The sequence below is a fragment of the Podarcis erhardii genome, assembly GCF_964252035.2.
Source record: "Podarcis erhardii genome assembly, chromosome: 7".
In the NCBI taxonomy this organism is placed as follows: Eukaryota; Metazoa; Chordata; class Lepidosauria; order Squamata; family Lacertidae; genus Podarcis; species Podarcis erhardii.
Genome location: NC_138511.1, coordinates 44,516,860 through 44,529,557, shown reverse-complemented (window position 1 = coordinate 44,529,557; position 12,698 = coordinate 44,516,860). Strand labels below are relative to the sequence as shown.

At 51.0% G+C, this 12,698-nt stretch overlaps 1 protein-coding gene across 5 annotated transcripts in view; it reads right to left on the bottom strand.

Moving 5' to 3' along the window:
- HAS3 (hyaluronan synthase 3) overlaps nt 1–12,698 on the bottom strand; it is an 18,500-nt gene extending 5,802 nt beyond the window's left edge. The window contains exons 1-3 of one of the 5 annotated variants that reach the window (XM_081872398.1): nt 11,849–12,698; nt 2,617–3,237; nt 123–224 (exon numbers count right to left, since the gene is read on the bottom strand). In XM_081872398.1, the coding sequence (XP_081728524.1) occupies nt 123–224; nt 2,617–3,237 (723 nt within the window). In that variant the 5' untranslated portion in view covers nt 11,849–12,698. The other 4 variants (XM_081872399.1, XM_081872396.1, XM_081872400.1 and 1 more) reach the window with 4 other exon arrangements.

The window sequence follows — 12,698 nt, the reverse complement described above, 5'->3', positions numbered from 1 at the left end:
GGAGTTGTCGTTCAAAACAGCTGGAAGAGGACCAACTCTGGGAAGGCTGCCCAAAGGAGCCATCCCCGTGAGCATTATCTGAGCCAGACACTCTGCACAGCCATGTGCTCTCAGTTCCGCACCTGGACATCCCCGCCAACTCCACCGACGCGAGGATCCTCCTCCATGATGCGCAGCATCTCCACTGTGCAGGCTGGATCGAGGACTGTGTCAGAGTCACACACCTGCCAGGGAAAGAAAGACACCCTGTCTGTCCCTTCCCTTAAGGAATGTTCACACAAAAAGGCAGCTTCTTTTTGACAAATATTACACTGTTTGTATGGGGAGAGAAAGCGTACATATGGACGTTTCCTTCAAGTGGAATGCACGCCCCCACCTCCTTCAGAACAATTTTGCATGTTGCCCTGGGGGACCCTGCTCCACACCTTCCCAGGGAGTAAAGGGCTCTTTTGCATGCAGGGTGGTGGAGAACTGCAACTTTCCTGAAGCTCCAATGAGAGGAGGGCCAGGGGAGGAGAATGAGGAATGCACTCAGATCTCTGTGCCTGTGCATATTGAGTGTGTGTATACACACACACACACACTTGTACATACATACACATAGTACCTGAGAAGACAATTAACAAGTTTAACTAATGATAATAATAAGTGTAAGTGTAAGTGAATGATAGAGAAGTGACACAAACTCTCCTGGACACTTCTTCATGTGAATACAGACCGAACGTGGCAGGGAGGTGGATGTCACACCAGGTACAGACGAGAGAGGGAGCCGGTCTCCATTGCCAAACAGGCATTGTAAGGTCCCCAAGCAGGTGAAGGCAGAAGAATCACAGGGCATCTGCACCCAAGAGAATGTATGGTGAAGGGCTTTAAGCTTAGTAACAGAGCACCTGCTTTGCATGCAGAAGGTTCAATCCCCAAGGGCATCTCCTGGTCCCCTACCTGAAACCCTGGACATGTATGATAATAGTGAACTAGATGGACCAGGGGTCTTGACTGTATAAGGTAGCGTCCTATATTGAGGGGGCAGCTGATACCTGTTCAGCAGCCATGCAGGCCAGAGAAGGGAGATCTGGCCCAGCTGAAGAATCCTGCATTTTTGGAGGGCAGTGAAGCAGAAAACAGAAGCAAATCCCAAAATGAAAGATACAGTATGGGCATACCCTGCATCTGCCTCCTCTCTTATGCAAGGAGCCCACAGCTGGTCTATTCAGACAGCAGAATGAAATGGAAGAATGGACTGCAACACTTTTCACCTCCAGGTCCTGTTTTGAATGCCTCTATAAGTTAAAACCTCCTGTAAATTGAAAAGCAGAGCACCTAGCAAAGGGCTGAGGTACCACCTCTCTCCTTTGCCTACCAGTTTTCTGCTTGCAAGGAGGTCCCCCAGAAGATGATGAAGGCACATTAGGCCATCATATTGCTGAAGTGATGCAGGTCTGGGGCTGGTCAGCCCTTGGATGAGAGATTGCTTGGGAACCATGCTTGGGTTCCATTATGAAAGAGAGGGGTGTGTATATATGGAATATATCAATATATATCTACCCTCAATTACATTCTGCCATCCCTTTCTGTTACACCTGCTGCTCAGAACTACAGTGCATTAGTGGAAGGGAGCAGAGGAGAAGCCTCTGAGCTTACACCAGGGTGAAAGAAGAACTGTTTTCCTGCTGTCAGATTGGAGGCTGAGTTATGAGCTCAGGAGGAACATTGGAAGCTGCCTGGATCCATCTAGCTCAGTGTTGCCTGCACTGATCAGCAGCAGCTTTCAATGGTTTCAGACACGTCTCTTCCAGCCCTACCTGGAGATACTGGGGATTGAACCTGGGGATTGAATCCACTGCTTTGCAACTCGATTGTGGCCTTTCCTTAAAAAATAAATCAAGATTCCAGTCCTCAAGATTCTATACAAAGGGCTTAAGGAACTGGGGAAGCTGCCTTATACCAAATCAGACCATTTGTCCACCCAGCTCAGTATTGTCCACAGTAGCTTTCCATCCTTCCCAAGCTGGAAATGTCACTGGGGAGTGAACCCAGGACCTTCAGTATGCAAAACAGGTGCTCTACCACTCAGGATCATAGAAAGCTGTCTTATACTGAGTCAAACTATTGGTCCATCTTGCTCAATATTGTCTCTACACTGACTGGCAGCGGCTCTCCAGGATTTCAGGCAGGGGTCTCTCTCCCACCCTCCCTGGAGATGCCAGGGATTGAACTTGGAACCTTGTGCATTCAAGGCGGATGCTCTACCACTGAGCTAAGGAGAAGCAACCAGCTGCTCCAAAGAGGGGCTGATTACATGTTCAGGCCCCAGAGTGTGAAGCAGCAGCTCATTGTAGCCCTGCTTCCCTCTTAAGCTCACAGCACCAATGTATCAGGGTGCAGGGAGACAGAGAGTTGCCATTTAGGGCTGTGTTTACTATGGGGGCCAAGGAGCCCATACCCAAATATCTCTCCAAATCATTTTGCATGTAGCTAATACTCCCCCCTCCCTTTTTCTGCTTTCTGACAAGTGCCTCGGTTGTGGGATGAGCATGAATGGGAAAACACAGAGAAGGAAGAGCAACAACAGGCTAGCAAGGGCAAGGAGCAGGGCTCCGCCCCCCCAACACTTACCTGCACGTAGTCAACAGAGTCTCCAAGGGCACAAAAGGCCGTGTACATCACCTCACGCTTCCCGCCCCACTTCTGCATGATGCAGGTATAGGTATTGTGCCGGACGAGGCTCTGGATGTGGCGCATGGCCCTGCGGCGGCCAGCCTCCGACTCGCCCTTCCCCCGGGCGTGGAAGTTGCTCTTCCACACGTAGCAGCCTGTCCGGTCGGAGCCCATCACCTCGTTGAAGATGTCCAGCATGTAAACATCGTCCTCCCCGTTGCCGTCCACCACCATGACGACCTTGAGGTTGGGGAAGGAGATGCGCTGGATGGAGCGCAGGCATTTGCGCAGGTAGTCGGGGTCCTCCTGGTAGGCGGCGATGCAGAGGGCCACCGAGGAGCGCAGCTTCAGGGGCCGGCCCTCCAGGCGCATCTGCCGGTGCTCCAGGAAGGCAAAGAGGCTCTGGATGAAGAGGTGGAGGCCCAGGATGGCACCATAGAGCCCAAAGGAGAGGTAGTGCTTCTCAGTGTGGATGAACTGGTAGCCCGTGACGTAGGCAGTGAGGATGCCCCCCAGCACCACCACGGCAAAGAGGCTGGTCCCAAAAACACGCAGGGCTGTGGAGAGCCTCACTGGCATCTGGAGAGGAGGCAGAGAGGCCCGGTTAGACTGTGGCCACAGCAACAGACACAAGAGCCCTCCCTGACACCTTGGCGGCGGCAGCGGTGTCCCTTCAGAGGGTGTTGGACTCCAAATCCCATCAGCCCCAGCCAGCATGAGCAGTGGTGACCGGAGTTGAAGCCTAACAACTTCTGGAGGGGTGCCCCTGATTTTCAGATCCTATTGCATTACAGCTCAGAGGAAGAACAGAGAAAGGCAAGGTGTCCTGTACAGAGTGGGGCTATTATTGACCCATCTAGTTCAGCACTGTCAACCCTGACTGGCAGTGGCTCTCCAGGGTTTGAGGCTAGGGGCACTCCCAGGTCCACATGGGGATGCTGCCAGGAGGTGAACCGGGGACCTTCTGCATGCAAAGCAGATGCTCTACCACAATGCTGCAGCATTTCTGCATTAGCACTATGGCCGACAGTCGGAGGTCACGTGACGGGTTGTGTTTTTACCCAGCCTTTAATCTGGCAGGATCCCAGGGCGGTTTACAATTAGTGCACTAAAAACAGCAATAAAAATAACTGTGGAACAATACTTCAAACAAAGGATGCAAATAGGAAACAGACAGTTCTGCTTTCAGCTGCTCTGGCTCAGGCATTTTCAGTTGCCCCCACCCCAGGACTGGATGAAAAGCTGTTGCAGTTGTTGGCAGTGGCAGGAGAGCCACATCTGCCTGGCAAGTACTGCACGCGCACCCCTCTGATACTCTGGATGCAGCAGGGAGCCTGGGAAGTCTGCGACCCGCTAGGTCTTCTTTGACTCCAACTCTCATCATCCCTGAGGCCGGGCCACGCTGGGTCCGCGGACTGTTGGGAGTTGTAGTCCAGCAACATTTGGAGGGCGCCAGGAGCGCGGGGCTGCAGGAGAGCGCCGCTGGGCCAGGCTGTCGCTGCGCCTTCTTGCCACGGAACCCACCAGGGGTCTCCCGATTGGAGAATTCCAGCGATCGACTCCGAGAACCTGGTGTCCGCAACTGCAAAGCGCGCCTGATCCTGCCCGGCTAGGCAGCGGCCCTGCACTTCCACAGCCTGACCTGCTGTGCGCGCATGAGAGCAAGGAGGGCAAATGCACCCGGGGCGCCTCTGGTGTCCTGGTGGACTCGCAGCCCCATAAGTTTGGGGTGGGGGCGTACAGAGCGCAACCCCATAGCACCCTCTTTCCCCCATGCCGCCAAGCCTGGACTCCGCGGAAGCCCCTTATTCTTCCTCACCATGCATGCCCAGTCTCCATAGGAGCGGAACCCAGGCTGGCGGGAGCGGGCAGACCCGCACAGAGATGGGCTCTTCGCAGCGGGCGGACGGGCGGGCGGGATTTGGGGGGGCGCCTCTACGGACAAAGGCAGAGAGGGCGGTGATGGTGGCCCCGAACCGAGCCTCGCAGGACGCAAGCCCTGTGGGAGAGGCTGAGGCTTCCCGGAGCCCAGCTCAGCCTGAAGCGGGAAAGCAGATGAGAAAGCCTTGTCCCTGTCCAGGGCCAGCCTGAAAGGCTGAGACCTTGGTCCAGAAAACAGTGTCCTCCTCTCCTCCCCAAGTTTGGCTTTGGAGCGAAAGCGAGCCCACCACGGAGCATGTGCAGAGCGCTTCCCCCCTCCACCAGCCCGAACCAGCACATGCGGCTCCTGCGCCTCGGGGAATCGGGTGTGGCACGTGTCTTTGCCCAGGGCTGGACGGCCATCGCCCTCCCGCACCCCGGCCAGGGACCTCGGACTCACTCACCGTGCCGCGGCTTCCCCCCGGCCGCTCCCGCCTGCTCAGCTTGGCGCGGCGCTTTTGATGAGGAGGGAGGCGCCCAGCCCAACCCCATCCTCGACGGGGCGGGGGAGGAGCGCGCAAGGGGCAGAACCAGGCCTGCCCCCCTCCCGAGGTGCCACCCACGCGCCGCCGCCCCGCTCGAGCCCCGACGGAGCCCACGCCTGCCCCACTCAGAGGCTGCACAAGCGGAGTCAGGTCGGGACTGAAAAAAAGGTCGCAAAAGGAAAGGCAGAGTGGGGCTGGGGGCTGGGTAGTCTTCCATGCGAAGCCCCCAACTCTGGTCATGTCACGTCCAATGCCAAGGGTCGGTTGGGAGCCGGCTGGCGGAAGGGGGGGGCGGCTCAAGACGGGGTGTGTGAATGTGAGTGAGTGAATTGAAACACTCGTGAATACATCCCCAAAAAGTCACCTCCATCCGCGCAGGCTGGAAGTTGCTAGCCATACATCTGGAGAGATACCTCCTTGAAGGGCACACTAATGCAGAAGTTACTCCCCACCCCTAGCTCGCGTGGTGCTTGTGCCCAGCATGTGGAGGTTCACTGCAGCCTAAAGACCAAAGCGGGGTGGGATCCTGCCCCTTTCCTCGTAGGACACTGCCAAGCCACCCTCTTTCTCAGCCTTCAACAGCCCTGTGCCCTCCGGGAGCTTTGAACTACAACTCCCATCAGTCCCAGCCAGTACCTGGCTGAGTCTGATGGGAGTTACAGTCTAAGACATCTGGAGGGCAGCAGCCTGGCGAAGGCAACAGTGAGGAGGATTCAAAGGTTCCTCCACATGCAGACTGACGGAGGCTCAGGTTCTTGCACACACACTTATTTTCCATGCAGGGACCTGAATAAAAGATGAGATTTCCACTGAGGCAACTCAGCTGCCCTTGCTGGTGGCCCCTGGCATCAGAGAAGCAGCACAGCAAGTCTGAGGACCAGGGAGAGGGGGGAAAGCCTCAAAACCAGAATCGTGGGGTACCCTAAAGATTTATTCCGGCAATAGCCTTCCTGGCCTGAAATCCACTGCATCGGATTAGGTCCCAATAATCAGAAGCATCCTTTGTACATTGGATGAAACAGTCCACAAGAGCTCCTGCCATCCTAAATCTGTTAGCCTTTAAGGTACCATAAAAGTCTCTTGTCAGTTTTGTTGCTCTCCAGAAGGAGCTGCAAGAAAGAACTCCCATCACAGCGTACCCAGTCTTTTTTCTGCCAGTCAGTATCAGGGCCTGCAACGTTTCGTTGATTAATCAATTAGAAAAGCTTTTAATTCACTATGAAGCTGCCCTCAATAAATCAGGAAGCAGATTTATTTCAATATATATAATTTCCAATGCAAAGATTTGCAACAAGTGCGAGTGGCTAAGCACAATATTATAAGGTACATTCTCCCTTCTTCCTAAGAGAGGAAATGCCTTTTCCTAGAGAAGATCTGCTGTGAAACATGTACATCCATTGTCTAAAAGCAAAGCAAGCCATTTGCTTCAAAATTATTGTTTTTACTTATGCAAATTTAACCAACTAAATCCAAACAAGAAATCAACAAACAGTCCTACTCATTATACAAATGAGAGCCACCTTTTTATCTGCTCTTTTTTCAGTGTCTCTGGCTGAGCAGAGTCAGAACATCTAAAAATATTAAGAAGACGACTTAAGAACTCCCCCACCTTTATCACAAATATATTTTTCTACAGCCTCTTGACAAAGGATAGAGTTAGCAAAGATGTCATGAAAAACACCAACCTCGCTTAGGCTGTGTACACACTTCCATTTGCTGTGCATCCAATGCACTCCCACCCTGCTGATGTGGGAAGTGGTATATACACCAAGTTAGCCACAATCCATATCTATCCTGTTGTTTCTTAGGAAATACTGCATTCTGATGCATTTCCCCCCCAAACCACCTTCGATCCACATTGAGAAAAATAACAGCCTGGCTGCATTTCAAGTTGGTGATGTATACACAGCCTTAGATGGCTTTAAAAGTGGGGAGATTAAGGGTACTGGGAGTAGCTAAAGGGAAGGATAAAGAGGGTGATGCTGTCAGTGGCTGCTAGCCAGGATGCCGGCATGCTACCTGCAGTATCAGAGGCAGTAGTTGAGGAACATGTGCTAAGAGGTCCCCATTTCCTACTTGTGAGCTTCCCATTGAAGCATCTGGTTGGCCACTGTGGAAAATGAGATGCTCAGATAGATGGGTGTTCTTAAGCATTTTTAGTTTTGGGTGATATCTATGATGATTTTGTTCTTGTGTGAGAGAGTTGCAGCCAGTGTGTGTGTGTGTGTGTGTGTGTGTGCGCGCACACACACACACGCACACACACACACACACACACACACACCCTGGGTTTGGCCTGCCAAACTTGATGGTGCGCACAATCCTGAATGGGGATAATAACTTTATCAAGAGTCTTTGTAGGCAAGAGCACAGATGAGAACTAAGGAATCACACACAAGTCTGTTTCTTAAGAGAATCTTGTCGTCACTTGCCTGTCACCTCAACACACACACACACACACACACACACACACACACACACACAAATCTCACACCTCCTTGCTTTCAGATGCATGTGAAATATAATACCCTTCTTTTTTGTTAAGTTAAACTTAGCAAAAAGGGTTGGGTGTTTGCAGAGATTTCCAAGGAAATTACAATAATTAGAACATCAGTAACACTACAGTGGAAGGATTTTGTAGAAAAGAGAATTCCAAAATCCAATCAAGCAATGAAGTCCTTTATTAGAATTCTGGAATTTTCCTAACGGCAAATAACCCTTTTACCCCAGGAAAGGCTAATCTGTTCCCCTGCTCCCAATATTGTTAGATTCCAATTCCAAACAGCCCCAGAAAACATGGCTAATAATCAGGGATGATGGGAGTCCAGTAACATCTGGAAGTCACAGAATAGCCACTTTGCCTAGTTTAGCTGCTGCATTAACTAACGCAGAATGGATTCCCCAAGGTGTGTCCAAGTTAAAGAGTTGGCTTAAGTGCACCCTTCATTAGCAATACCATTGAGTGATCTTATAATCTTGTTCCTCTCGTTCATGATACCCAAACATTCACTTCATAGCCAATTGTTACTGTTCAGATCATTCCTCTGCTGCTGATTTTTGCAACTTAATTTAGCCTTGTAAACAGCCACTATGCTGGCCACTGGTGGCAAGTGAATTACCTCCAGGCAAGGAATCTTTTGCAAACTGCAAACTGGATTTTCTCTCCCTCTTTCAGGTCAGGCTATCACATGTATATTTGGGAAGTCGATCTGCTGAACATACTTATGGACCAGCACAGCCTTTGCTAGCCTGGAGTCCTTCTGATGCTTTGAAGTACAACGTCCCATTGGCCTCAGCCAGCACACCTGAATGATGCTAAGGTTGATGGGAGTTGTAGTCCAAAACATATAAAGGGCCCAGGTTGGCAAGAGCTGCTTTAACTGATAATGTAAGCGAAATGAGTACAACTGGCTACAAAATCACCTGCATTCAGAAACCGATTGGCAACTGTGGAGGTAAAATAATCAGGTCTGCATCATGGGATCCAACCCACCTCAGGTGGGCGCAGTGCTCAAATTAGAGGGGGTCTGTAGTGGCCATGACTCCCTTATCTTGAGTGATGTCTCACCCAGCTAGTCTCTTTAGAAGGCTCTTCAGGGAGGCAAGGGTGCAGGGAAGATTTGGTACAAATTATGGGGAAGCAGGAGAGCGAGATTATGGATTTCATTCAGCTCTCCTCTCATCTTTCCCCAAATAACTGAAACATTGTGTGGGTAGCATTCACTTTGATCCCTGACAGGTGCACCTGAGTCCTGCATCTATTATTTTCTGACGACAAACAAAAAGGTGATGCACTATTTTGCCAGGGCCTCTTCAAAAACATGTAAAAACTGAGAGAGATGAAAGTGTGTGTGTTTGTTCCTAGAAGAAATTTGCCCAGAGAATTCTGTAGTCAGCAAATGGCCAGTGGCCCAGGTACCTTTGTGATTTCCTTGAACTCAAAAATCCAGTTGTCAAGATAGACTGGCATGCAAGACTTTAGGAGAGAGCTTTTCATGTTGTTCACTTTTTAGACATGCTTTATTTCGTGACACAGTAATTCACTTTTAATAGCAAACTGGAGGTTAAATTAACCCCTTTCCCAGCCCCAGGAGGAGCGCGGGGAGTGTTTGCACGACACACCTACACACTGCAGCTGACACACTAACATGTTGCAACACACAATTTGGAAAGCTCTGATTTAGGATTTCTTCATATACTATACCACAAGCCTATCAATTGCAGAACCTAAGAGTTGACCTGCCTGCTTAGTACCCTCACAACTTCCCCGCATTCACACACACATACACGTGCCAGAGATTAGCTCAACATTAATGACCCTGTTATTCTTACAAAAACTGCTATAAAACAACTAACAACCCTTACTTGGTGCATATTCAAGGAACTACCATGACTTATGAGTCCATTCATCCCTTCCTAAAATCATGGAGCTGGAAAAATAACAAAAGACCACCTAACTGCATCGGATAACCCCCCTCCATTCATCTTCATATTCACATATATGCACACACTGCAGAATCTGGACTGTGCAACTCTGATCACTAGAGGGACATACACAAGTCAGGGAGATGCTGGCAAATTCCAGGTGGCTCAAATCAAGGCACACACATCATGGGAAAGTACAGACCTGATCCCCCACTTCCAAAGTCACTAGGCAACCTGAGCTTGGGATCACAGGTTCCTAGCCCTGAATACAGAGATCCCTGAAGCCATAGGCAGGAGCAAAATCCTAGCCACCATGTCATTTAAAAAAGCATGAATGGGTCATAACTCCACACCACCCAACATGCTGTGCCTGCCTTGACTGTCTCTAATGCTTCAGAAAGGTGGGTCTATGAGGGGACCTCTGAATCTTACACAAGGGAAGATTCCACCACAACTATCCCCAGTTCCCTGGTTCACTCTATGATAGGCCCAACTGAAGCACCAGAACAGAAAATTTAGGATACCTTGAGCAATTTTCTCCACCTCTGCTTTGACCTCCATCTGGCTTTTGGTCCCTCAACAGGCCCAGGAAGGTTTTTCAACTCTGGTGGTTTATGGTCTCCTAACCCCTTCCTAAAATCACCCCCCCCCCCCAAGTCCAGGCACACACAAAAAAAGAAAGTAAAATAGGTTTTAAAAACTCACAGTTAGGAAATGGCAGGCCTGGCTTCTAAAGCTCTTGGTGTAAAATGCCAGAAAGGTGGAAGCTCCCTGGTCTGGTCCTGCCCCAGAAAGCCTGTCTCTGGGAACATGAGGCAAGGGGTGGGCACTGCCAGGGGCTGAGGAACATCAGATGGGAGGGGGCAAACTGCAGGGCTTTTGGGAGGGAGGCCAGAGCTGAGCCTTGCCTCGCTCTCAGCTATCTCTTTAGACCCCACAGCTGTGCCCACAAGCAAAAGCAAACACAGGGCAAGTCCCATGACTTTCCCCCAAAGAATCCTGGGAGTGATTTTTAAGTTTTGCAAAGGTGTTTCTCAAGAGGCCTCCAAATCTCTTTGCAGCACAAAACCTCTTGGACCTTCAGCTTCCTTGGGCGAGGCTGGTTGGAAAAGTAGGCCTGTCCTTCATGCCCTTTCCCTTGCCAAGCCTCACAAGCATCCCTTTCAATACCTTCCACCGTCCAAAGCAAGTGTTATTTTAAAATAGGGGGCCTTTGAGAAGCTGACAGTTTGAGGAGCTACTTTTCCTCCTGGGCCTTCCTGATCCCCCGTCTCCCCATTGCTCATCTAGGCCTTTCCTTCGCACTCCACACAGTCTCAGTGAACTTGTCTAAACAGCGATCCATTTAGGTTCAAAAGCAACAAAAGTTAGAAAAAGCCTTCTGATCCCAAAAGTTACAAATAATGCCCATAAGCCTTCTTTAGGCCTTCTGGTTTACTGTGGAGCCACAACATGCAACTAGGTTGCTCAGAAGCACACAGTTGATGCTATCCCACCCGAACAGACACAACTGTTCCAGAGGCACCCTGCAACCCACTAGCCAGTCAGTTAGTGAAATGATTTACGTGTTGTTAAAAACAGCGCAAGAGGCTTACAATTGTTATGCTGCTTTCCCTTACAGCCACCCCATAAGATCACTGTGATGCCCATTTTACAGATGAACAAGCAAGTCCCACCAGACGACAGTTTGCCCAAGGCCACGCAATGAGCCCATTGAAGAGTCAGGCATCCAGATCCATTTCTTCCCTGCCTGCTCACTGCCTCCCACTTGTCATTCAGAGACAGTCTCGAAAAGACGCTATAAGGGGATCCTCCATTTACAGGACCACACTTTATGCAAAAGGATTAATACAAGCTCACTTGCACCTTTTCAGGAACTGAAGCAGTGCCTGGGGCTGAGTTTCAGTGTGTGCCACCCTGGATCCAGCGGAGGCACTCAGAGAGCACCCAAAGGGTCAAGCGCACAATGGCCAGGAGCGATACTGCGAAAGGGGTCCCTTTGGGGGACACCCTCAGCAGAAACGACACTTATAAGAAGGTCCCTTTTGGCATGTCGCAGCCGCAAGACACACCCCCTTGGCCCCCTCCCACGAGTTGCCGGGGTCCAGTATCTAGAGGACAATGAGGGAGCAGAGAAAGGACTGCTGTGAGCTTAAGGTTTCCTCTCCTCTTTGCTAGACCAGCTGCAGCAGGAGTTACCCCATGGCAAACCACAGGTGCCTGGCTGAGGCTGGAGCAGGGACAAGAGTGCCCGTTGGGGAACACAGGCAAGCTGCATACCCTCCGCCCAGGACTGTATCAGCAGGTGCTGCCTTTCAAACCCACTCCATTGTGGAACCGCCAGCATTGCAACATCTTACCTTTCGATGCAAAGGCAGCTCCCAGGCACGGCTTCTCACTCAGGGTTCTGTGCCTCTTCGGGAGAAGGGGGGGAAAAACCCTGCTTTTCCAAGGTAGAGAAGCAGCTTCCCACCCCCTCCTGCACAGGAATCGCCTTGTTTGCAGAGGCGGAATTGCAGCCAAGAAGAAAAGAGACTTTTCATTCAATAACCTTTGGCTGGAGCAAGCGTGGAGGGGCGGAGGAGCCAGAGCCCAGGCAAAATCATCCCAGGGCAGGAAGGTACCAAACAAGAAAGGGGAAAAAACCCAAACAGTCAACCTTCTACCTAGGCAAGGCTGAACCCTTTAAGGGACTCCGGGGACTGCAGCCCCCTGCTCTGGGACAGAGAAGGGCACAGAAACCGCCTACCCCAGGGAGTGGAACCTGCAGCAACCCGGCACTCCCCCTGCAAGGACAATGACAGTTTCTGAGCTGCTGCTCCCCCCCCAACCCCCCTTTCCTCCAACGCACAGACTGTATAGCTATTCCTGGAGTCTATAAAAACCATCTCTCTAAACACCCCCTGGCTGCAGAAATAGCTTCACCAGGGTTGCTATTCTCAGGGACGGCTTTCCTTGCGTGATCCAGGAACTTGGGAAGAACAATTGTCTTCAGTTCGCTTTCCCCCACCCCCCTTTCTCTCTCTCTCTCTCTCTCTTGTTAGCCATCAGCTGCTGGTCCTTCTCCCTGGAACTCATTATTCTGCAGTGTGCTGGTTCCTCGCAGGCTGCGGAAGAGTCACATAACAACTGCCAGCAGAAGTGCTGGTGGCACAACCTGAGTTCCCAGCATATCCATGACGCCCCATAGAAAGCAGCCTCTTTACCTGA